The sequence below is a fragment of the Manacus vitellinus genome, unplaced genomic scaffold, assembly GCF_001715985.3.
Source record: "Manacus vitellinus isolate BGI_N305 unplaced genomic scaffold, ASM171598v3 scaffold_1_pilon, whole genome shotgun sequence".
Lineage (NCBI taxonomy): Eukaryota > Metazoa > Chordata > Aves > Passeriformes > Pipridae > Manacus > Manacus vitellinus.
Genome location: NW_021939396.1, coordinates 40,347,258 through 40,371,160, shown reverse-complemented (window position 1 = coordinate 40,371,160; position 23,903 = coordinate 40,347,258). Strand labels below are relative to the sequence as shown.

The 23,903-nt window shown below is 38.1% G+C and overlaps 1 protein-coding gene across 2 annotated transcripts in view; it reads left to right on the top strand.

Annotated features, from left to right (window-relative positions):
* SNTG1 (syntrophin gamma 1) overlaps positions 1 to 23,402 on the top strand; it is a 335,023-nt gene extending 311,621 nt beyond the window's left edge. For both annotated transcript variants that reach the window (XM_018080350.3, XM_018080344.3), the window contains 2 exons: positions 12,421 to 12,531; positions 20,712 to 23,402. In XM_018080350.3, the coding sequence (XP_017935839.1) occupies positions 12,421 to 12,531; positions 20,712 to 20,870 (270 nt within the window). In that variant the 3' untranslated portion in view covers positions 20,871 to 23,402. The remainder of the gene's footprint in view (positions 1 to 12,420; positions 12,532 to 20,711) is intronic.
* The last annotated feature ends 501 nt before the right edge of the window (positions 23,403 to 23,903 follow it).

Genomic DNA, 23,903 nt, shown 5'->3' with positions numbered 1-23,903 from the left:
TCAATAACTTACTTTTAACATGCTCCTAACAAAAATAAATTGACTATACTTAAAGTGTATGGGTAAATATATGTAGACATGTATGTTATGCATGTTTCTGTTTATACTGACATATTCATTAGATTTTTTTTCTAAAATGTGCATATTTGCATCATAACTTATACGAATAATATATATGTTTGTGTAAATACACATTGCAATATACCTACCTGTGCAAAGTGCTATGACTGTACTCCATCACATTTACTGCTCATTAAACCAGCAGTCAAAAATATATATTTGTCAGAAGAGAAAAAAAATCATTCCTTGTAGGACTGAAAATAGATTAAGGTGCTGCTGAATTATACGGTGGTGCTAGAACAAAGTAACACAAAGCTCTATTATGGCTCACAGGGCTCATATCAACAAAGCTCAGTGTACCTGTCCTCTGTTCTCTTGCAGAAACCTTGTGCACTTCATCAAAAAAGAGAATACACTGTAAACAATAAACAGCATGGCAAATATATTTAATTTGTTTTTCATGCTGAAAGACTACTAAATCACACAGAGCAGTAGTTCTCTGAATTTCTTTAGGAAAAAACTCCATGTTTTCTTGGGATACATACCTTAAGGTCTGTTCCTTCATTCAACTAATACATATACAGCATATTGAAATAAAACAGCATGCAAAACCCCCTTGATACCCAAAGTTTAGTAATAGAGAAGGCAAGAGGAAACTGGACTTACTTCAAGATGAAGATTTAATGATGTAACTCTTGCGAAAAAATACTTTTTCTGTGCTCAGAAGTTGAAACGATGAACAAATAGCTACTATAACTTTAATATAAGCCATCAAGCATGATTCATACAGTTTTATGTTCCATGGCTAGAAACAAAAGTTGGTAGGTCGTCTGTCAGTACCAAGCAAATAAACCGTAGTCTTTTAACATTTTATGTAATTCCAGTAATGGACAAGAACTCTTATTTTATGAGGGCTGACTTTCTTGCTTTTTTTCTTAGTCTCATTTTTGTTCTTTATTCTCTGTGTCCTCCCGTCTTTCCCTTTACAGTTATAAAGCTGCAGCAGTTGACAAAGGAAATTGCCTTGGACCATAATTCTTTTGTAGTAAGGCACTCTCTAGGGATTGGTAACACGGTAGAATTGAGCAAGAACAAGATCTTAATCCTACTCAGTTCCCTTCTGCTGCTATAAGTCTGGCCAAAGTGCTACTTTGCAAGAATGCAATCCTTCTCAATTAGCTATGAGACAGACAAATTAAGGTGTATCCCAGGTGCCTGAAGACCCAATTACTTTTATTCTTGAAAACAAGGACCTGCAAGGCGTCTGCTCTTGATGTAGTTTGACTTGTAGGAGTTTTGCTTATTTTAGTCGGAAGACAAACAGCATTAGCTTGAAAGGTGCCCATTGAAGCTTAGCATAAATCTGTAATATATCAGATAAAAATTGCCTTAAAAACCTAAAAGGAAGAATAATTCAATCAGTCAGAGTATCAAGAAAAAGGAAGCAGTGTTGGAAAAATACAGCTACAGCTTTTGAAGATGCAAAAGAAAAGACAGCAAAGGGATTTGCTGAAACTAGAATTTGGAAAGAGACCTCTGACATCCTTTTCCTTGTTTACTCCATCATTTACATGTGGTCTGAGATGTAGCTGTCTAATCATTATAAAACACTGACAGATTCTTTCTTTTTTTTTTCCAAGCATCCTACCAAAAGCCAAATTTCTTTTGCTATTACATAATAAAATCTGTATGATTCATGTCAATGGAAAGTATAAATAAAACCTGTATTTCATAGAGTCATAGAGTATCCTGAATTGGAAAGGATTCACAAAAATCATCAAAGTCTGACTGCTGGCCCTGCACAGGACAGTCCCAAGAGTCACATTATGTGCCTGAGAGCATTGTCTAAACGCTTCTTGAACTCTGTCAGACTTGGTGCTCTGACTACTTGCTTGGGGAGCCTGTTCCAGTAATGAGCCAGCCTCTGGCTCAGCCTCTGGGTGAAGAACTTTTTCCTAATATCCAAGATAAACCTCCCTGATACAGCTTCATGCTGTTCCTTTGGGTCCTGTCACTGGGCACTAAAGAGATTGGTGCCTTCCCCTCCTCTTCCCCTCGTGAAGGGGAACTGCTGTGAGGTTTCCCCTCAGTCTCCCCATCTCCACCTGAACAAGCCAAGTGACCTCAGCCATTCCTCATGCAGCTTCACTGGCAGGTGAAATGATGCCATTGCAGTAAGTGGTGCAAACACTATTGCACAAGTTTGTTAGGTGTGAATAGTCTTTCTGCAAGAACAAGTATGGTCCACAGTGCATAACCCAACACAGAAGAGGCCAGACTGTTAAATAATATAGTTCATCAGTTCATCACTGAAACCATAGGACAGAAGTTAAATCTATTCTTTCTGGAGATTCCTATGTTGACATAATACAGATTTTCTTTCCTATTGCCAGTGCAAAATGTCCACTATATCCTTCCTAGATCATATAGCTCTCGCAGAGCCATGGACTAGTCAGACACTCACATTTCTATGCGCATTCCTTGGTAGGTAAAAATATACTCCCCTTTTTATTCTGGTCAGAGTAAAACAACTCCTTGACCCAAAACAAAAACCCTAACTAACATTCCCAGTCATAGCCTAAACTGATGTCATGATTTGAGATAGCCCCAAAATCTAATTCCCTAGTCCTAGCCTCCTGTCACATCTCAATTCAATGTGAGATGGGTTTTTTGCAGACAAAACACACCAGACTCCAAATGGGGGAAAGGGAATATATTACAATGACTGTACAAATAAATATTATAATACATTATACACACGATCACAACTATCTCTACCATGACATAAGTATTTACAATGATCAGATCTCTTCTCCCCTCCAAATAAAAGGCCAGGAGGGAAGAAGGACAGATCCCTTCCAGTCTCTAAGCAGGAGTATCTTCTACAGCAGCAATCTGTCCTCTTCACATGCATGCAGCAGCTGATAGCTGGATTTCTGCCAGCACTCACGAGGGGGTATCCCCCTCGGCCACCCATATTCAATGACGGTCTTCCTCCGTGGGCTACGTCACCCCAGACAAGGTCGTTCCACCACAGTCATATCACGAGACGCAGGGAGGTCTTCGTGACAGTCTGGTATCTTCAGGAGATTCAAGCTCCTTGCAGGGCCTCTGTGCCCTGCCTCAGGCTGGCTGCGAGCTTCTTTGTAGCTTGCAGCAAGGGAGGGCTCCAAGGTCAACCTCCCACCCACTGTCCTGGCTGAGCTCTCAGGACAACGGAACTTCTTAGCTTCTCTCTCTGCAAGTGTTGTAGCACTCCAAGACTCTTTCAAGTAAGAGTCCATCATCTTCCTCCGTTCTCGGAGGTCTCAAAGGAGTTTGGGTGGGTCTGGTTCAGTTTTTACCCCCAACTCTGTAGCTCTGCTGCTGACTCTCTTTCAGCTTGCAGAAGTTCTATCTGCTTTGCTGCATGTTTTGTTTACTGTTCCCTTGTCTCTTGGCTCTGTGCCGCCGCTTTTCCTCCGGTCAGTGCTGGCTGCTGCTACTCCGACCACTGCCCACGGTGGAGAAACATCTCCCGGCTTAACTACAGACACTTAGCCCAGTCTAACACTGTTCCAAGTCTCTGCAGTTCCCCCAGCCGGGGCTGGGGGGGGCCAGAGCCCTCCAAGGGGCTCCGAGCCCCTTCCTCGTGGCTCACAACATGGCCACCTCTCCTACAACTCCAAACTACAACTCTTCTCTTCCGTTTGCTTGTGGTATGTTTACATTTTGCAGGAGCGCAGATTGGTTCAAATCTTAAGTGTCACCACCCCTTGGGGGTTATCACTTTTTTTTTAGCTTCAGGGGGAAAATCTGGTTCAAACTACTACAACTGATTATGTGTATTCCCACATTTCTGATGCCATTATCTAGGTGGCAAGTGATTTTACCTGATGTCATCTCATCAAAATTGTGTGTGGTTTAGTCCAGAATTCTGGGAATGAGTAGCAAACTGACATAATATGAATGGGAAAGTGTTTTCTAAGGTCTCTTGCAGAATATGTGTTCTAGATTTAGCACTAGTGCTAAGAATAGAAGCAATATAATTTTCTTCATTTGTAGCAGGAGACGGTGACGTCCTGCCCTTCCTGCCATAAGGCAGATGGAGCAAACCAAGTAGATGTAGGGGGAGTGGAAACAGATCCCTGACTGGAGAGGTAAAAGAATCCCCTCCCGACCCCATCACCGCCCATGGTGCCCTTGAAGAACAGGTACGAGGCCCTCGACCCAGAGAATCAGGTAGAGGACAGTCAAGAGGAAGATCTGTCTGGAGGGTCTCCTGGTTGCACCCTGTCTGCCAGAAGGATCATAACTACAGCTATAAAGAAAAAAAGACACGTAGTTGTAGTTGGTGACTCCCTTCTGAGGGGGACTGAGCGCCCTATATATTGACCAGACCCATCCCACACGGAGCTCTGCTGCCTTCCCGGGGCCTGTGTGAGGAGTAGGAGACTCCCTGAGCTAATTCGGCCCTCAGATTATTATACACTGTTGGTAGTCCAGGCTGGCAGTGATGACATTGATGACATTAATGATATTAATAGAAGAAGTACCAGGGCAATTAAAAAGGACTTCAAGGCACTGGGTCAATTAGTTAATGGGACAGGAACACAGGTAGTGTTTGCCTCAGTTCCTGCAGTAGCAGGGATGAATGAGAAGAGTCGGAAAACTCATCAATAGGTGGCTAAATTCTACCACCGGCAGAATTTTGGTTTTTTTGACCATGGGGCAAATTCCATGGTACCTAATCTCTTCAAATCAGATAGGCTTCATCTATCTAGGAAGGGCAGAAGGACTGTAGCCCATAAGTTGGCAGGGTTGATCAGGAGGGCTTTAAACTAGATTTGAAGGGGAAAGGGATTGAAATCAGGCTCTCCAGAGAGGACCATAAGGGTGGAAAGCCCGAGTTAAGAGTGAAATCAGCAGCCCAGCTGAAGTGCATGTACACCAATGCATGCAGCATGGGTAACAACAGGAGCTGGAAGCCATCGTGCAGCAGGAAAGCTATGATATAGTCGCCATCACAGAAACTTGGTGGGATGACTTGCATGGCTGGAGTGCTACCATGGGTGGCTACAAGCTCTTCAGAAGGGACAGACAAGGTAGGAGAGGTGGAGGGGTGGCTCTATATGTTAGAGAGTCTCTTGACTCTGTAGAACTTGAAGTCAGTAACAATACAGTTGAGTGCCTGTGGATCAGAATCAAGGAGAAGGCCAACAAGGCTGATATCCTGGTGGGAGTCTCTTATAGACCACCCAAACAGGATGATGAGGGTGATGAATTATTCTACAAGCAGATGGCAGATGTCTCAAAATCTCCAGCCCTTGTTCTTGTGAGTGACTTTAACCTGCCAGATGTCTGCTGGGAACTCCACACAGTGGAGAAGAGGCAGTGGAGGAGATTCCTAGAGTGTATAGAGGATAATTTCCTGCTCCAGCTGGTAAACGAGCCTACCAGGGATGGGACCCCACTAGACATTCTGTTCACAAACAGAAAGGGGCTGGTGGGAGATGTGGTGGTCTGGGGCACAGTGACCATGAAATAATAGTTTTCAATACTCAGGGATGCAAGGAGGGCCATTAATAAAACCTCTACGCTGGACTTCTGGAGGCCAGATTTCGGCCTATTCAGAAGACCAGTTCAGAGTGTATCCTGGGAAACAACCCTTGAAAACAAAGGGGTCCAGGAGGGATGGACATGCTTCAAGAAGGAAGTCTTGAAAGGAGAGCAGCTGGCTGTCCAGTGTGTCAAAAGGCAAGGCAGTGGGAAAGACAATGGGTCTGGCTGAACAGGGAGATTTTGAAGGAAATTAGGCTAAAGAAGAGGACCTACTGATTATGGAAAAAAGGGCTAGCTACTCAGGAAGAGTTTAGGAATATAGTTAGGTCATGTAGAAAGAAAATTAGAGAGACAAAGGCACAACTTGAACTTAATCTCACCACTTTTGTGAAGGATAACTAAAAGTCCTTCTACAGATACATCAATAGCAAAAGGAGGGGCAAGGAAAACCTCCATTCTTTATTGAACATGGGCGGGAATATGGTTATCAAAGATAAGGAAAAGGCTGAGGTATTTAACACCTTCTTTACCTCAGTTTTCAACAGTAAGACAGGTTGCCCTGAGGACAGCTGACTTCTGGAGCTTGTAGAAAGAGATAAGAATCTGAATAGCCCCCCTGTAATCCAGGAGGAAACAGTTCGTGACCTGCTGAGCCGCTTCGATCCCTAGAAGTCTATGGGACCAGATGGGATCCACCCAAAGGTGATGAGGGAGCTGGCGGAAGAGATCACCAAGCCTCTCTCCATCATCTACCGACAGTCCTGGCTCACTGGGGAGGTCCCAGATGATTGGAAGTTGGTGAATGTCACACCAAACCACAAAAAGGGCCGGAAGAAGGATCAGAAAATTACAAGCCTGTCAGCCTGACCACAGTGCCTGGCAAGGTTGTGGAGCAGATCATCCTAAGTGCAATCACACAGCCCCTACAGGATGGACAAGGGATCAGACCCAGCTAGCATGGGTTTAGGAAGGGCAGGTCCTGTCTGACCAACCTGATCTCCTTTTGTCATCAGGTGACCCACCTGGTGGATGAGGGGAAGGCTGTGGATGTGTCTATCTGGACTTCAGCAAAGTCTTTGACAACATCTCCCACAGCATACTCCTGAAAAAGCTGGCAGCCCACGGCTTGGACAGGGGCACTCTGTGCTGGGTTAGGAACTGGCTGGAGGGCCGGGCCCAGAGAGTGGTGGTGAACGGTGCTGCATCCAGTTGGCAGCCGGTCACTAATGGTGTCCCCCAGGGATCTTGGGCCTGGTTCTGTTTAATATCTTTATTGATGATCGGGATGAGGGCATTGAGTGTACCATTAGCAAATTTCCAGATGACACTAAGTTGGGGGGCAGTGTCAATCAGCTGGAGGGCAGGAGGGTTCTGCAGAGGGACCTGGACAGGCTGGAGAGTTGGGCTAATTCCAACAGGATGAAGTTCAACCAGGGCAAGTGCTGGGTCCTGCACTTTGGCCACAACAACCCCCTGCAGCACTACAGGCTGGGCACTGAGTGGTTGGAGAGCAGTCAGGCAGAAAGGGATGTGGGAGTTTGGATTGACAGGAAGCTGAACATGAGCCAGCAGTGTGCCCAGGTAGCCAAGAAGGCCAATGGCATCCTGGCCTGGATCAGGAACAGTGTGACCAGCAGGACCAGGGAAGTAATTCTTCCCCTGGACTCAGCGCTGGTGAGACCACACCTCGAGTGCTGTGTCCAGTTCTGGGCCCCTCAGTTCAGGAAGGACATTGAGGTGCTGGAGGAGGTCCAGAGAAGAACAACAAGGCTAGTGAAGGGACTCAAACACAAGTCCTATGAGGAGAGGCTGAGGGAGCTGGGGTTGTTCAACCTGGAGAAGAGGAGGCTCAGGGGAGACCTCATCACTCTCTACAACTACCTGAAAGGAGGTTGCAACCAGGTGGGGGTTGGTCTCTTCTCCCAGGCAACTATCAGTAAGACAAGAGGGCATGGTCTTAAACTGCAGCAGAGGAGGTTTAGGTTGGATATTAGGAAGAAATTCTTTACAGAAAGGGTAATCAGGCATTGGAATGGGCTGCCCAGGGAAGTGGTGGCTTCTCCATCCCTGGAGGTTTTCAAGATGAGACTGGATGTGGCACTTAGTGCCATGGTCTAGTAACCATGGCAGTAGTGGATGAAGGGTTGAACTTGATGATGTCCGAGGTCCCTTCCAACCCAGATGATTCGCTGATTCTATGACTGTAGGAAGCATCAGCAATGTATTACAGGTATAGAAGTCAAGAGCTTTTCTTCCATGTGTCATTTATGTATTGCATTTATGTCCCAACTTTAAAATAAAAATATGCAAGCAGAGAGCATCCTTGGGTAATTATAGCAAAATAACACTAGCAGAAGATAATAGGCAGTCATTTTGTTGCAAAGACTAGAACAAATGAGTCCTAGATGATTACCTGTAAATAAAATATTTCTCATTAAAAGGTATTGGTGGAGAATCTTGGTCTCAGATATGTCACAGGAAAAAAATCCTATTAATTTCAGTGAATACAGGATTTTTTTTTTTTATGATTTCTTATTACAATAATTTAATAGCATCTCAAGAGATGTCAAGTCTTAAACCTAATTTGTCATCTTGTCTGCACTGTTTTTTTGTTTGCACTGCATTCTGGTATTCTTTGAAGTTAATTTTATTAAATGATATAAAATGCAAAAAACAGCCAAAGCAATCTATGAATAATAATTGGGTAAAGGATTTATATCTTATTGGTTGTTTTCAATTTTATGCATGTTACATACCATATTTGTTCAGAGATTGTCTTCTTACAGTGCATTTCCCAAAACATGGATTAATTATGTCAGATTTTCTGCAACCACACTGGGAGTATGGAAATTGTGAAGATGGTATTTTCAGTATATGCTACTACCTTGGTCCCCACTTTCTGGATTGGACTGTTTGCTGTTTTCACAAGTCCTGCTTTTACTTGTTGAATGAGAATTCACTTTTCGAGGCAATAAATAGTGCATATTGAGTTCTCGTCTTGGTCTTACATCAAGGCATCATAAGGTTGTGTGCCTCAACTTGAAAGGTGTCTCAGAGTCCTCATGAGTAGCTGATACCACCAGCTACAAAAGAAACTTTTTTAATTTGGTTGCATTTTGTGCTTTAAAAGGATTTGGCACCTGGTCCTCCTGTCAATTCTATTTTAGGGTATACCAAAATTTATTGCTTCCTAAAAATGCTATATATAGTCCTATAAAATTTTCTCAGTGATGCGTTATGCACAGTTACTGAGGATTATACAAGGAAAGTACTTGAAGAAAATCGGCTGCTTTTATGAGCTAAAAGAAGCCCTATCAGAATGTATTATAGAGTGTTGAGCTCAGTAACACTGTACCTTCAAACTAGTAAGTACTTCTGCTTATATTTTATAATTCATGAAAACTGATTTAGGAATAATTTATATGACACATATTTAGGTGTTTGGCAATTTATGAAAAGGCCGGTATGTTTTACAAATGTACTTAATACTTAGAAGTCAATATATATACATAAATATATTTGTACAAAATTATAACAACCTATGCTATCTCACTGAAGCAAGCATTCAACAAATGGTTCTAAGGAGCTGTGATATTCAAAAACATGAAGACAAGACTACAGTGACAGTGGAGTAGATCAGTGTTCCCAAGGGTTCCTATTCCTATTTAAAATTAGGATTCAGAACAATCACCATAGTGAGCACTGTGACGCTGAAGTCAGCCCACAGGTATATGAAAGATAACAACATGTGAAACTCTCTGTCTCGTGTGTTTTTGTCACTACTGTAGTTGCATATCTGTGTGAAACTGTGTGCTTAGGTGAGTGTGTCTGGTCTTTCCTTTCTTGCCTTGGCACTATGAAGCAACTATTGAAAAAGTATAGGTTTGGTCCCTGTTCACTGCTTATGCTTATGCATTTTGCAGTAATGAAAATGAAAAGAAGAAAAGAACCATGCTTAGAACATATGAAACCACAAGTGGAAGTAATCCAGCATCTCCAAGACACTGTACTTTGAGGGCAATGTGACTGCAGTCACAGCATTCTGCATCACCTTGTACATCTACTTTATCTACGAAATGTGCAGCTCTGGCTACACAGAGCAGCACTTCAGCTTCTTTGATAGGAGACATGAATTAAATGGGTCTTAATGGGCATATGCTTAACTAATTTACCCAGTTTTTGCCATCTAGTTTAAGTAGTTTAAGATAGTAGCTACACTTTCAATATAGTATGATATATTGGAGTAGAGACACATCCATAGTCTATTAGGGACGCATTCAGAGTCTATTAGAGAGAATCCTTAAACATCCTTAAACAAGGATGTAGGAACCGTTATTCAGAGATTGTCTAAAAGAAAGAAATAGCCAGGCTGACTAGCTTGAAATACTTTGCATTCCTGACTTGATAACTTAAAACTCACAACATTTCCCTACTCTTACTTTTGCAAAAAGAACCCTCCATCATGTGGACATCTTTGGGGGAAATTTGTTGAAGATCATTCAAAAGGAACAGATAATTCTTTCATGTGGGAATAATTTCATACCTTGTCAATAGCATTTTTACTCCTTACACTTTAGATGAAGAGTGTTTAATCATCTCTGCAAAGAAACTGTCAGTTCTAGGAGCTTGTTTTGCTATCTTGATGGTTGAAGTGAAGTTTTGTTGGGATTAATCCTCTCCCCGCTATAGGCCTGATTTTGCAGAGTAGTTAAGTAAGAGACATTGCTAAGTAGGAGTCTCCAAAACCAATGTTATGCATAAATTGAAGTGTGTTCCTGAGTCATGCCTGTGGTTTGGTGTGACTGTCATTCTCTTTCCTCTGAGTGGGAATGACGTGCATGGTAAAACTGTATGGAAATGTCAAAGTACCACAGTTCTATAGATCCTTCATCTTCATTCAAACTTAATCTGACTCGGAATAAGGCCAGGTACCCTGGGATTTTGCCTGCCCATCTAAGGGTCCTTGTTAATGCTGCATCTCTCTCCTGGCTTCTCCATATATCATCGGAGAAGAGAAAGATGATAGCTCATTTCTTCAATTATTTTCTCCTGAGATAAAGAGACAATCAATGCCCTTTACATTTCTCATAGCTTAAATAGATTTGCTGTTCCTGAAGAAAAGCAATGGTCTTGATCTTCTGACAAGATTTGTTGATTTACATAGATCTGTAAAAAAAAGAAGTTTACAAAGTAGGTAGGAATATAGCCACCTGAAAGATTTATTAGATTGCTTTGTTTTATCTTGAACTCACAATATAAGTAAACGTCATTTATCAAACAAGGTCAAAGGAATTGCACATGCCTAGAGATGAGGGAAGCTATTCTACTTTCTGTAGCACAGATTGGTGGAGTCAGGAGAACAGCATTTGAAATAAATATATTTTCTCCTAAATTGTCAAATCCCTTTAGTTTGTCTGAAACACGATGTCCTTAACTCTGTTTATGGCAGATGGGAGCTCACCTGTCACATGCACACAGAGAATGAAAGTGGTGCTGAGACTAGGTGTTTATTTTTATGTGGAAGGGGCAACTACATAGAGAGAATTTTGGCGAAAAATTCTAGCATTTGCTTTGTGTATTGTGCACAGTTAAGATGCTGTCCTTTTAGTCCTTTTAGTCCTTTTCAGGTTACTAAGACAAACATAGCAAACTTTATTTAGCTTGGTGCAGGTGAGAGATTTTTGTCAGTCATTAACATGAAAAGATGAACACACACTGAAGCAAAGAGGCCTGCATAGATTTAGGACAGTTAAAAATCTGACCTCCCTCAAATTCTTTTTAATTCTCAGTAGATACTAAATCTTTCATAGGTATAGACAAAGGGCACAGATGGAAGTGTCATCCTATGCCCCTGAGAGGAAATAATTTATGAACCCTTAGACAAAAGGGTTGCCTTAAGTTTCTGTGTTGTCCAGTGCCCGTGAAATTAATGTTTCCTCAAAGTAACTGCACAATGTGATATTTTATTCTAATTATTTGAAATAATTTTTATTCTAATTATGTGAAATACTACTGGAATTATAAAGAAAAATTTTAATGCCCAAAATACCTGAAGGGTGAGGGGATATCTTTAAATGAGTCTGAGAAGACTTATAAAGAAAAGTAGCACTTGTCCAATTTTAAGCAAAGTAATGGTTTTTTTCCTACATAAATCCACATTAAATATATTTTAAAAAGATGTTTTTCTAGACAGTTGTAAATTTTATTAACTGATTGTTTATTTTGTAGAGCAATCTGTCTTTTTTTCAACAAGACACAATGTAATTCATAATATAATTACTTGAAAGACCACTGATATGGTTAGAATTAATGATCTGCTCAAATTCCTCATTAAACTTTCATAAGTAAATGCTAAATATGTTCTCCTTACAGAGTTTGTTTCTAATTTGATTTGCCCTTTATGTTAATACTAGATTTTTCAATGTGGAAAGAAAAAGAGGGGATTTATATGTAAGGTCATCACTTCAGATGGAGATAGGGAACCCATGAATTGTCAGTGGAAAAAAATCTTTGGTTTTTGGCATGACAATGAATTTATAATCCTTCTCCTTTTTGATTAATCATAATAGATAAAGGAATTTCAGAGTAAATTTCACAAATTTAGTCTGACAGATGTGAATCAAATGCTGTCAAAGTATGATACATCTATATGATCAAAGGGATATCTGATCACAGAATACTACAATCATTTAATTATGTATCATAGAGAGGTTAAAATTCTCTTGGAATGAGATCAGCTATTTCTAATACAATTTGCAATGATAACTACATTGACTTGCTTGTGTATGATTTTTATGTTTTGGGTTTTTTTACCTTTAGGCTGTGCTTTGGAGGTACAAGTTTTCCCAGCTCAAAGGTTCTTCAGATGATGGGAAGAGCAAAATCAAGTTTTTGTTCCAAAACCAAGATACTAAACAAATTGAAGCAAAGGTAAAAACAATACCTTGTTTATATAAAGGCAATGTACAATTTTCAATGCAACCAGGGGAGAAAAGGAGTATAATAAACTAAGTTACTCCAAAATATTACATTAATGCACAAAGGATGCAAACAAAACCAAAGAAATTGAAGAACAACATTTTTCTAGTTTAAAGTCTTTTGAAAGGTGTAATTAGATTAAAAATTAATAAAATACAGGAGTCGTTATTTATGGTTTTAGGCATGATTGCAAAATCTCCTCTTTGTCATTTTGATAAAGCTAGCTGAGAGATTGAGTGCCTTATTCCCTTACAAGGCTGAAGCTTTGTCTGTGTCCAATGCAAAATCAGAAAAGTTGTGTTTTCAGTTGTGCTTTTGATTCAAGAGTTAGTTCATGGAAACAGTAGCTGTGAGAGATTTAGCCTTACTTCAATTTATGTCTTTTGAGAATAGGGCATTTACTGTCCCAGTGTGTGTGAGAAGTGATTTCCCTGGGTCTCTGATAATTGAAATTGCCTTGCAGTCTGGATCAATGTTCTCTTTGACTAGAACCCTAATTTTAGTGTAAACCTAAAGACTATTTTCTTGTCCATCTTTAACCTTTCTTATGAAGCATTTCCTACATCATTTTTCATGACCACATCAGACAGAAAATTGCTGACTGAATAGGATAATAATACAGTTCCATGAGCAAATAGGAAATAGTTAAATAAATTGAACAAAGGTGCTAAATATGTACAGTATAATAAAGTGTGTAAAGAAAAAATACATTGCTTTGTGACAATAGACACCTCTAACTTTAAATGCCAATAGCTACCTTAAGCAGCTATTTTTCCTTCCTCTATGTCTCTTTATGTTTGGTGTAAATTATTTTCTACCCAGCAGCTATTTACTTCATTTTGAATGTTTTACTCAATACAATGAGGGTATATAAAACCTCTCATTAAATCAACAACAATGAAATGTGGTGACCATGTCTTTCAATACATCCACATTCTGCTGCATCTCAAAGATAAATACTTTATTCTGATTCCTTCAGAAATTGTTTTAATAATATAGAACTTTTTTTCACCTATAAGAAGAAAATGCAAACTAATTTAATGTCATGAGGATGATTTTCTCTTAAGGAAACAATTGTACACTATTATCCTGCTGAAGGATGAAAGTCAAGTTATTCTTCTTCTAATATCTGTCTGCTATTGCTGTCATATTAACACAAGATTTTAGGATTGAAGAAACTTCATAGGAGTCTAAGAGTGGGACAGTGGTAGGTTTTTTGTTTGGTTTTCTTTGTTTGGTTTGGTTTTATTGTTGGTTTTTTTAAATTGGTAAAACTAGAATATATTTTTAATGCTGAATTAAATTTTTTAAAAGATTTCTAAAAAGTATGAAATCTAGATTTTGAAGAGGATAACCGTTTTCATGAAAATATTTTCCTGTTTTAAATTATATCTGTCATGTAAATCACTTTATAAGCCTTAGAGATATCCTGGTCTGGTACCTTTATTGTACCTATTGTTGTTCCCACTCAAATTGAATAGAGCTTTATTTCTAGAAAATTTTGCCTACCTTTTATCAAGGTTGAAATTCTACCTTCAACCTTATGAAGGCAGAATATTACACAGACTTACTAGCATGCTTATTAAAATGTTATCATGTTCCCTGGTTGTTTCTCTTTTCTATAAATATAAACTTTCACCTTAATCAATTTGGAAATAAAATTTGTTACTTTCATTTAATTTTCTTGGTGATGAAAGAATATCATCTATATTATGATCAAAGATGTCAGATTATATTCTCTTTGGAAGGTGCTATGGCATTTATAATGAGTACATCTATTGATTCCAATTTGTTTGCTTGTTAAGTGTGTTGCTTAGTCTAAGAAATGTAAATAAATGCGGCTGTAAAATGAATGCAAAGGTTTTGGGTTATATATTTTGAACATTCACTAGTTAGCTTAAAATTCTTCAGTAGCATTTATACCTTTCATGGATTTAAAGCCCTATGCGGCGTGAGGAGAGGTGGAAAAGTCTAGCCTCAATTTTTTTGACTTTGCATTACTAAGTTAGAGGTTTAGCTATTTGTGGAACTGTTGAGCCATTAGAAAATGTTAATCAGATTTTCAGAAATGCTTGTAATGCCAGATTTCATGCATACTGTATGCAGGCTTCATTAGGAATAAGACGATGGAATTTTTTAAAACATCTGTTAAAGGTTGTGATGAATATTCATGGCAACAGCTTTCATCACCTGTTAAATGCAGCTCTGTTTTTCAGAGGGCCTGGAGACTCACTGTTATAAGGGGAAATACAGTGCAACATTTTCCCTATGATTTTGGGTTTTTTCCAGTTATGTTATATTGGGAATAATCAGAATGTAGTGAAATGAGACCTCACAGTGGAGAAAAAACCCAAAAATTTAAGGGGCTATTGCACCAGTTTATTAGGGCTCTTCACTTCTGCATTCCCAAGCAGGAATCTGGAAGCAAGGTACCTTTCAAGGCACCTCAAATCCTGTGTACAGTTTTGGGCCCCCCACTGCAAGAAAGGTACTGAGGTGCTGGAGCAAGTTCAGAGAAGAGCAATAAAGCAGGTAAAGGGGCTGGAACACAAGTGTTATCAGGGCCACCAAAGGGAGCTGGGACTGTTTAGCCTGGAGGAAAGGAGGCTCAGGAGGGATTATATGGTACTCTACAACCTGAAATGAGGTTGTAACCAGGTGAGTGTCAGTCTGTTTACATGAGTAAAAAGCAATAGGTCAAGAACGGCCTCAATTTACACCAGGAGAGTTTCAGGTTGGATATCTGGTGGAATATACAGAGATATCACTGCCAATGTTAGAAGATCTAGGAAAAATACATTTTGGGAAAAAGTTCAGAACCACATCCATTCATCAGGTAGCTTTTTTATTTTGTTGAGAAACACACTTACCACCAGAGTTTATACTCCTAAGTGAAAGTGACTTCACTGACACTGAATTACTAATACTTTTATAATACCGTCAACATTTTTTGCAGTGTGCTTCATGCTGACTTAAAGAAATTCAAAATGGCTGGCTTTGAGACATACATGTGCTACAGATTTAGTTACAATTTAACTTTATTACCCGGTATACTTCTCGTCAGTTTTAAAATAATTTTAGATATTTAAACATTACAAATACTACCTTTTATTTTCTGTTAAAATTTTGTACTGATGCTTTTGTTTGGCTTCTCTCTAAGTTAAATCATGTTACTACAAAGATATATAATGTAGAATAAAAGAAGTGTTTCCTCATAGATTTAAACAGTTCCAGACTGAAAAATCTGAACAATAATTACCATAGGTCACACCAGTGGATCCATGGCTGGGTGCCTGGAAACAAACACCTGAGTTTGATGGTCTCTAAGGCAAAGTCTAAGTGGTTTCTGACAAGAAAACCACTTAAGGGCAACATTAATCACCAGTACCCCTTAGACATTCCAATCTGTAGGTTATTTCCCAGCTGTCACTCAGCAGGAGATATTGCATGAGTTTGCACAGTCAGACAGAATTTTTCTGAGTGAGAACTACAAAATAAAGCTGTCGGCTTGGCAGAACATGGAGTCAATGTGTCCCTGTATTTGTTCTTACTGAATTGTTGGGATGGGTTAAAAAAACCCAAGCACAGAAGGGCAAAGCTTTCTCTGCATCTATAAGGATTTCACTTAGGCACCTTCCTATGTAGTTATCTATCTGTTTAGCTAGGGGTTTAAGTGTAGTTTGATGATCCATTTTTTCTCCATAGTATCACAGAAGCCTCCAGAGACTAACACAATCTCAGGACTGTAATGAACTCAAGAGTGTTGTAATCTTCAATTTTACCTGACTAAATATTAGACCACTGCAGTAGAAAGTGCTTTATATTTCTTTGACAAAAAGGAAGAGTGCTTTAAATTAATGAGAGATATTATTTCAAGATAAAATGCTTCCAAACATAGAAGTATGTAATGTGTAGAAAAATTAGTGCTTTTCCTTATGTAATTTCTCCTTTGAAATTTCTAAGTAAGCACACCAAACTGTGAATTGAGAGTCTCTGTGCCTTGCAAAACATATGTATAACTCAAAAACTACACTTCAGTCTGTGCTTTCACCTCTCTCAAATCACAGCACAACAGTTCTGCCAGAAGAACTCAGTCAAGGTCACACAACTGTGCTGCATCAGGTGAGATTTTGTTCACAGACTACCTGAACTCCTAAGCTGAGCAGTACAAAACTGAACTGAATATAAAAATAATCTTATAAAGATGAAGGTCCAGTCAATTGTCTTTGTCTATTTTAATATGGAGAACTGAAGAGGGCAGAAATATGGTATCAGCAAAAGAAGTGTAACTTCGAGGATTAAGCATTAATCTTATTATTAATTAATAATACCTTAATAGTAATTAATGTTAATTAATTTGTATTTTAATTTGTCTAGTATAGAACTCTAACGTAAAATAGGGCAAATAGCCTGAGACATTGCTGCTCACATTACTGAGAACAAAATACTCACTTTGAACTGTTGCAAGGTGACTTGATGGGTGCTTGCACGATTTTCCAGGCTGACATTTCTGTTTAAGTGTATTCTCCAAATTGCAATTTTAAAGTAATCTTTGCTCTTAGCCTTGAGGGTTTTTCTGTGAGCATCACAGTGCTCTTCACATTTAGAATATCATCTTAAAAGGTACATCTTTTAAATGTACATCCTTAAGATTTTTACAGAATGATTGCTCAGTTGCAGACTGCATTTCTGAGCTCAGATTTCTGACCTTCGTTCGTTTGTGTGTTTCAATTTTTATTTTCCCCATGTCTTGCACATTAATTATTTGTTTAATATCTCTTTTTAGATCAGATTCTATGCTCATATAGAGACTATGTAACACCAAATTTGATGAAAGAACAAATATTTTCTCATATCAGCAGTTTAAATATGGATGAAAGAGAAGATTTTTTTCTAACCATATCATGGATACTTAGAAACAAAATTGCTTGTAGATATATCATTTATGTAGTTGCATCATTAATATAGTGCAATAAGAGATTGTTGTGTTTTGTTGGGTTTTTTTTTCGTTTGGGTAAACCCTTTTCTTGTTTCCTCTTTCCATCTCTTTCTTTCAATCCAGACTTTCTCTGTGAAAGGCTACTAGAATTTCCATACAATTCTGACCTTTCTCAATGACTGCATCTTTCTCATACACCTTTCAGCCCACTTACGTTGTCCCCAGCAGGAACTGTGAATGTTCAGGTTAATAATCTGGGAGTGTCTGCCATAATGACAGTAATATAGGGTGAGATTAGTTTAATCAACAGATAGTTTATAAAGATAGTTTCAAGACCAAAGTGTACACTGATATTCCTAGGAGAGTAGGGTCTTAGGTGAGGCATACAGACAACATTCTGGAAATTAGAATAATACTAAATTGTGTACTTTTGCGTGGACAAGTAGATGCGGCTCAAGTTAAGATTTCTTGCTTTTTGGGGGTTCAGAGAATTTTCTTTTCCCTACTGGTATCAATTTTAATGGCGTCACTGCATATTTTTTCAGGTTTCTTAGGGTTTGCCTATTTGTTTACTTGAAACATCATCTAAAGTAGGTGTGTAATATGCAATACCCTGCCTGAATGAAAGTGTGTTCAAATGAGAGGATGACTGAGGATGAAATATATACAAAAACAACCAGGGGTGGCTGGATATGCACAAAAGCCTCTGAGTTCCCCTCCATCTGCTGGCAGTAGCACCGACCTGTGGCCGGCCAGCATAAGGTGCAAGTTCTCAGTGGAAGTGAGGGCATGTTTTGTCTGTCAGCAGCTCTACATGAAATCTTATCTGTTCATTGAGCTTTCTTGTGATTAGGCTAATCTGCCAAAAAAGTGTTGTTCCTGATAGACCCTGTTCCCATCAATCAGGCTCCTGGGAACTGAGCTGCAGCCATTAATCAGACCTATATGTAGTCACCGCATACCAGCCAGTCTACTGTGCTTCACGTTTCTTTAATTTCCAGTCAAATATGCATATCTTCATTGAAATAGGAATAATGTTTTATGGTAAATAATAATCAAGCATTTGCTGAATTCTTAGCGCTGTTCTTTGCAATCAAGGTAATTTCCACGTTGTGTCATTTCTATCAATAATAGTAATCCAGTGGGACCTTCAGAGGCTGTTCAGTTGCTTCACCCATTTGCCTTGATGGTCCATTGAGCAATGAATATTCCTGACGTATTGCTGTTGCAGAAACCCCTGTGATAACTATTGGCAATTATTATAGTCATGCACTGTGAAAATTCAGTGTCCAGTAGCTGTAATTATGATAGTAAGAACTTTCAGCTAGTAGGGTTACCTAGTTAACTCAAACAATTCTCAAACTATAATATTTATTTTAATAGGCTTATTCTGTTGAGATATGGGAGTAAATGTAGTCTTTCTACATATAACACGTGCAATTGATATTACAAATATTTCACACTTCCACTAAATATTTATTGTCTCGTTTTAAGCTTCAGTTTTATTTTTATAATACTGATTAGATAAATTAATATATTAATAAAACTGAGTTAACTGAAAAGTAACTTAATGAAGGATAGTTGTTATTCTGAAATAGCTTCCATAATTCCTTGTTTCCTCATCTTTCAATTTCCGTTGTTTTCTTATCTATGATAAATTTTCTTGTTTTGAAATTTGAAGCAGAAAAGGTACCACTTTGACATAGTGATGAAATTGTCTTTCTCCCAAGGTTTAAAATTGAAAATGTCTCTAAACAGATTTTTTTTTTGTATGGACACAGATGGCAGGTTTGTGAAATTCAGCATAAACGTTATCTTCTTTATTGATAATTGATTGTCAGGGGAGTTTAAAGAAGCTCATGGGATGTTACAGATTTATTTCTGAGCATGCCTGAAGGACATCTGCCAGAGTTTTAAGAGAACTGAACAAAGCTTCACCTATTCAGCACATAACTAGACACACTGCACATGCAGCTTTCTGCTTTCACACTGTTGCCTCTCACACACATGGGGGATTTGTGAATGTCTCCATGTATTCCGTGAAGAAATATCTTTCAGAAAATATCAAGGGGAAGAAAATTGCAGGTTGATGTAATTTTGAGGGATTTAGCAATTTTTGTTGAATTTACATTATCAGTATTCTTCTAAGCAAAAGAGAAATACCTTCGGCACTACATAACCTGGAAATACTAGTGCTAGACAGAAACAGAAATAGAATATGCCAGAGATATCTATTATTGGCTTCTTATTGCAGTGAGGAAATCTGTATAGGCAGTGAATCAAAGCAGAAAGATAGCAACTGTGCACCACTATCCCTATACCTACATGTACTGAAGTACCTGTGTTTGCTTTCAGATGCAACAAGTATTTATTGATTAAATACCAACTCCAAGAAAACATACTGAAGATAACCTTAAAAAAAATGATCAAAGTTAATTAGACACAAAGGAGCAAATTTATGTATGTAAAAAATGTAGGTTTTTTTCCTCTGTAGCGGTGTCTAAAAGAGTCACAGCTAGTCTAATTGTATGCTGATGGGCTGTAAAGAAATGTAAATTAAGGTAGAAAAATAAGGACTTTGTATAATATTACTAATGAAGTTAAAACATAGAGTATGTTCCTTTTTTGGTCCAATAACACATCCAAAATTGATCCAAAAAATCACTGTATGATAGTAGCACTCTTTGAAATGTCTTTTTTTTTTTTTTTATAGAATCAGGTAAGATAATAACTAACACTGTGAGGTGACATGATGAACAAATGTAACATATGTGGAACTCAATGTTATTGATTTTTTGTGCGTACATTTGTTATCCAGTAGTAGTCCAGAGATGTGTAGACTGTTAGGGTGCAGCCATTAAATTTCTATCTAAATTAACCTGCAAAAGTATCAGATTTGCATTAACCTGGAGCAAGATTACATAGTATCACTTTCCTTTTCCTTCAGCCAGCAGGATCTTGTATTTGTATGGAGGCACTTAACTCATAAATTTGTCCGTCTTAGCCTCCAATTATTTACTGATTGTTACATGTTCAATATTTAAGTCCCTGTAATAGAGAATTGTAGGGCACATTAGTGAGATGGCAATAAGTTATTAAAATTATTGCTATTTGAGTAGCAGTTAATTCCTGGCTATGTGTTTGTGAGGTGTTCTTCTGTTTCATGTTTAATCTTTTTTGTTTTCACTTCCAGGAGCTGGAGTTTTCCAACCTGTTTGCAGTCCTTCACTGTATCCACTCATTCTTTGCAGCCAAAGTGGCTTGTTTGGACCCTTTGTATGTAGGCAGCCAAGCCACAGCTTCTGCTCTTCCCACAACTTCTGGTACTGGAAAATTAAAGTATACTACTTGACATCTCATATGACAGCACTGCCACTTAACAAGGACACATAACAATGTATAAATATTCATAAGATTTAGACCTTTGGTGAACCATGTACGTGGAAACCAATCCTGGAGGCAAGACATCTTGCAGCATCAGCAGATAAATGGTCACATGGGATCATAATTTCATCTCAGTTCTGCAAGACGTCAGTAAATAATACTAGTCGAAACCCCAGAATAGGATGGATATGCTTTTAGTATTATCTATTTGTACTTACATAGTACTTTAAACAACACTGGAAGCAAAGGAATAAATGATGAAATGAAGCACTTGAGTATTTAATAAAAATTTCAAATTGCTGTAATAATACACAAAAAGAATTGTCATTTTCCTGTTTTCAGATTTTTTTATGACAATATACTAAACTTTGAGTATGAATATAATGCCCTATCATTATATTATTAATGAGAGCAAGCAGCAAGCATATAATACATGGTGAAAAGGAGATAAGCATGAAAAGTCACTTGTGTAAGTATCTCCTCAAATAAGAAAGCACTTTAAGCACTGCTGTAAATCCATACTTGTGTCCATACATGGAATCATGCTACTTTTTCCATTTTGTTTTCTTAGTCTAACAGTAACAACAACAAAGATATAGCCATACTGGACTGATAAATTAAAACCAAACCAAAAAAAACCAAGCCACAAAAAGCAAAACACCTTTTCATTGGTAAGACCCTCTTCTTCAAGTAAAAATAATGGCATATGAATTTATTTTAATAACAAATTAAGTGCAAGTACAAAAAATATCGTCAGCTATTTACTTCCTCCTTTTTTTTTGTCAAGAATACTGTAAATCTAACAGTCTTTGTTCACAAGATTTTGAATTTGTTTCAGAGACAACCCACTTAATATGTTTCTTCCATGGTTAAACTTTGATTTCACGTCATAAGTAGGATGTCTGCTCCACTCAAGCTCTCAAGAAATAGACATTTTACATTATGCTTGGAAAATTAGTTCACTCATGAAATTCTTAATAATTTATATTTTATAGATCTACATTGTTAGTAAAAAACAGGAATAATTTAAATAAGCTGTAATGAATAGATTACAAAATGGATAATTTCTTTGTCTGTTAAGACCATTACATCAGTCTGGACCACGTACTAATTCAAGAGTATCATTTAAAGTTGAAATATGAGGGACTTGTAAATTTAAAATTAATAACTTTATTTAATTACAGTTTTGCAAAATAATTTAATGCTGTGCTGTGACACACATCAGTGAACATGGGGAAAAGGTGTGAGGATGTGTGTGATATAGTTGAAACAACAGAAAAGGTGAGGGATTTTTTCTTTTGATAAACAGGAAAGAGAACTAAAAAATACAGGAAGAACAGTTAGTGAGCTACAGTTTGGGCAAAACATTTTCAGTAGTATTTGTGGGTTTTCTGCTTATTATATTGTAATCAAAACTTCCTTTCTTCCCCCCCCCCCCGACTTGTTAATAGCAGGTATGGGCTAGGGACACTATCTGCCTTTTTTGGCAGACAGGCAAATTCTTTCGCATTCCTTTCTACGTATTAAGATAATTAAAACTTCAAAAGTGAGGCCAGAGAAAAGCTTATCAAAATGGGAACAATTCAAACTGCAAGGCAGGGGCAAAAGATTAACAAAATGTAGGTGCAAATCATGTCTCCGTTTTATTTTGCTTTGCATTAGAAGTATTTAGATTTACATATGTGGGAGTTACATTGCTTTGAAGTATAACTGATCTAACTTGATACTAGCTCCAAATAATCAAAAAATATATTTTTCTGAGGACTCTTTTATCACTTTCAAATGTTTTTCAGTACACATTTACTTCCTTTTGGTACACCTCCAAGGGCTACACATTTATTTTTAATTTTAAATATAGTAGAATGATGTCATAATCCAGCTATTAAATACTATAAGTGTCATCAAAATCCAACATTTTCATAGGCATCATCATGTATTTGTTCATATGAATTGTCCTTAAATAAGGGCATCACGTACTGGTCTCTGAGTGACAGATAGAACTACCATGGCTGTCCATAGGATCTTGAGTTTGCTCCTGGGAGAGTACAATCCCCAAATACTTTGAATCCAAAGCTGCAACAGTCTAAGAGGTTTAACAGTTGTGTCCTCGTCAAGAAAGCATATACTGGAAACACAGATCTTGGCAGAGTGCTGACAGTGCTGAAAACAGAAGTCTGATATCTGTTAATGTCAGTTCTCCTCCTCAGTGCTCCCAAATCATCTCCTCTCAGTGCATTGCTGTGGCATTCAGCTATCACAGTGTCGGCATACGCTAACACCTCAGTGCATGCTCTTCTGGCACTGGCAGAATCTAAAACTAGTCAGCTGCCAGTTGAATGTTTTTCCTTCAACTGTCCATGTTGTGTGCACTTTTGTACCACTGAAACTGAGAGGTATTTAAGAGATGTGCTTGAATGAGCATAACATTTACCCAAACCAGCACAAAGTATGTCATTGGAAATTTCTGTAGATGAAGGGATTCCATCATATGACAGCCCCCTCTACTAAAAAGAAAAATCAAAATAGTAAAAATTATCATTGTGCAGAATGGAACTAATGACAGGAACTTTTGGGACATCAGGGTGTCCTGAAGATCTCTGACAAGTATTCTTTTTGTAGAACCCCTGTATTCATCACTGAGACTTTTGCAAGGGGGCATTAAATACACAACATTTAAGAAACACATTAGCCTGTTAATTGATTTTCTTTTTGTTTTTCTAAAGAGGTCAACTGGCAGGACTTAATCAATACTTTATTTTCAGAAAGATAAAATTGATACTGAGAGAACATAAGACGTCATAGCCTTGACTGTAAGTCAGCATTTATTTTTTAATGCAGCAGGGGTTTGTGCAGTGACGTCACAGAATATTCAGAGGTACCTCTGCATCCAACCTGACCCTTGTAAAGCAAGTTGGTCGGAAATTCAGTCTTGAACCAAAGAGGGAAAGTTTAAACTCTGTGTTATAAGTAATCCTTAAATACCAAAACAAAATTTACAAAC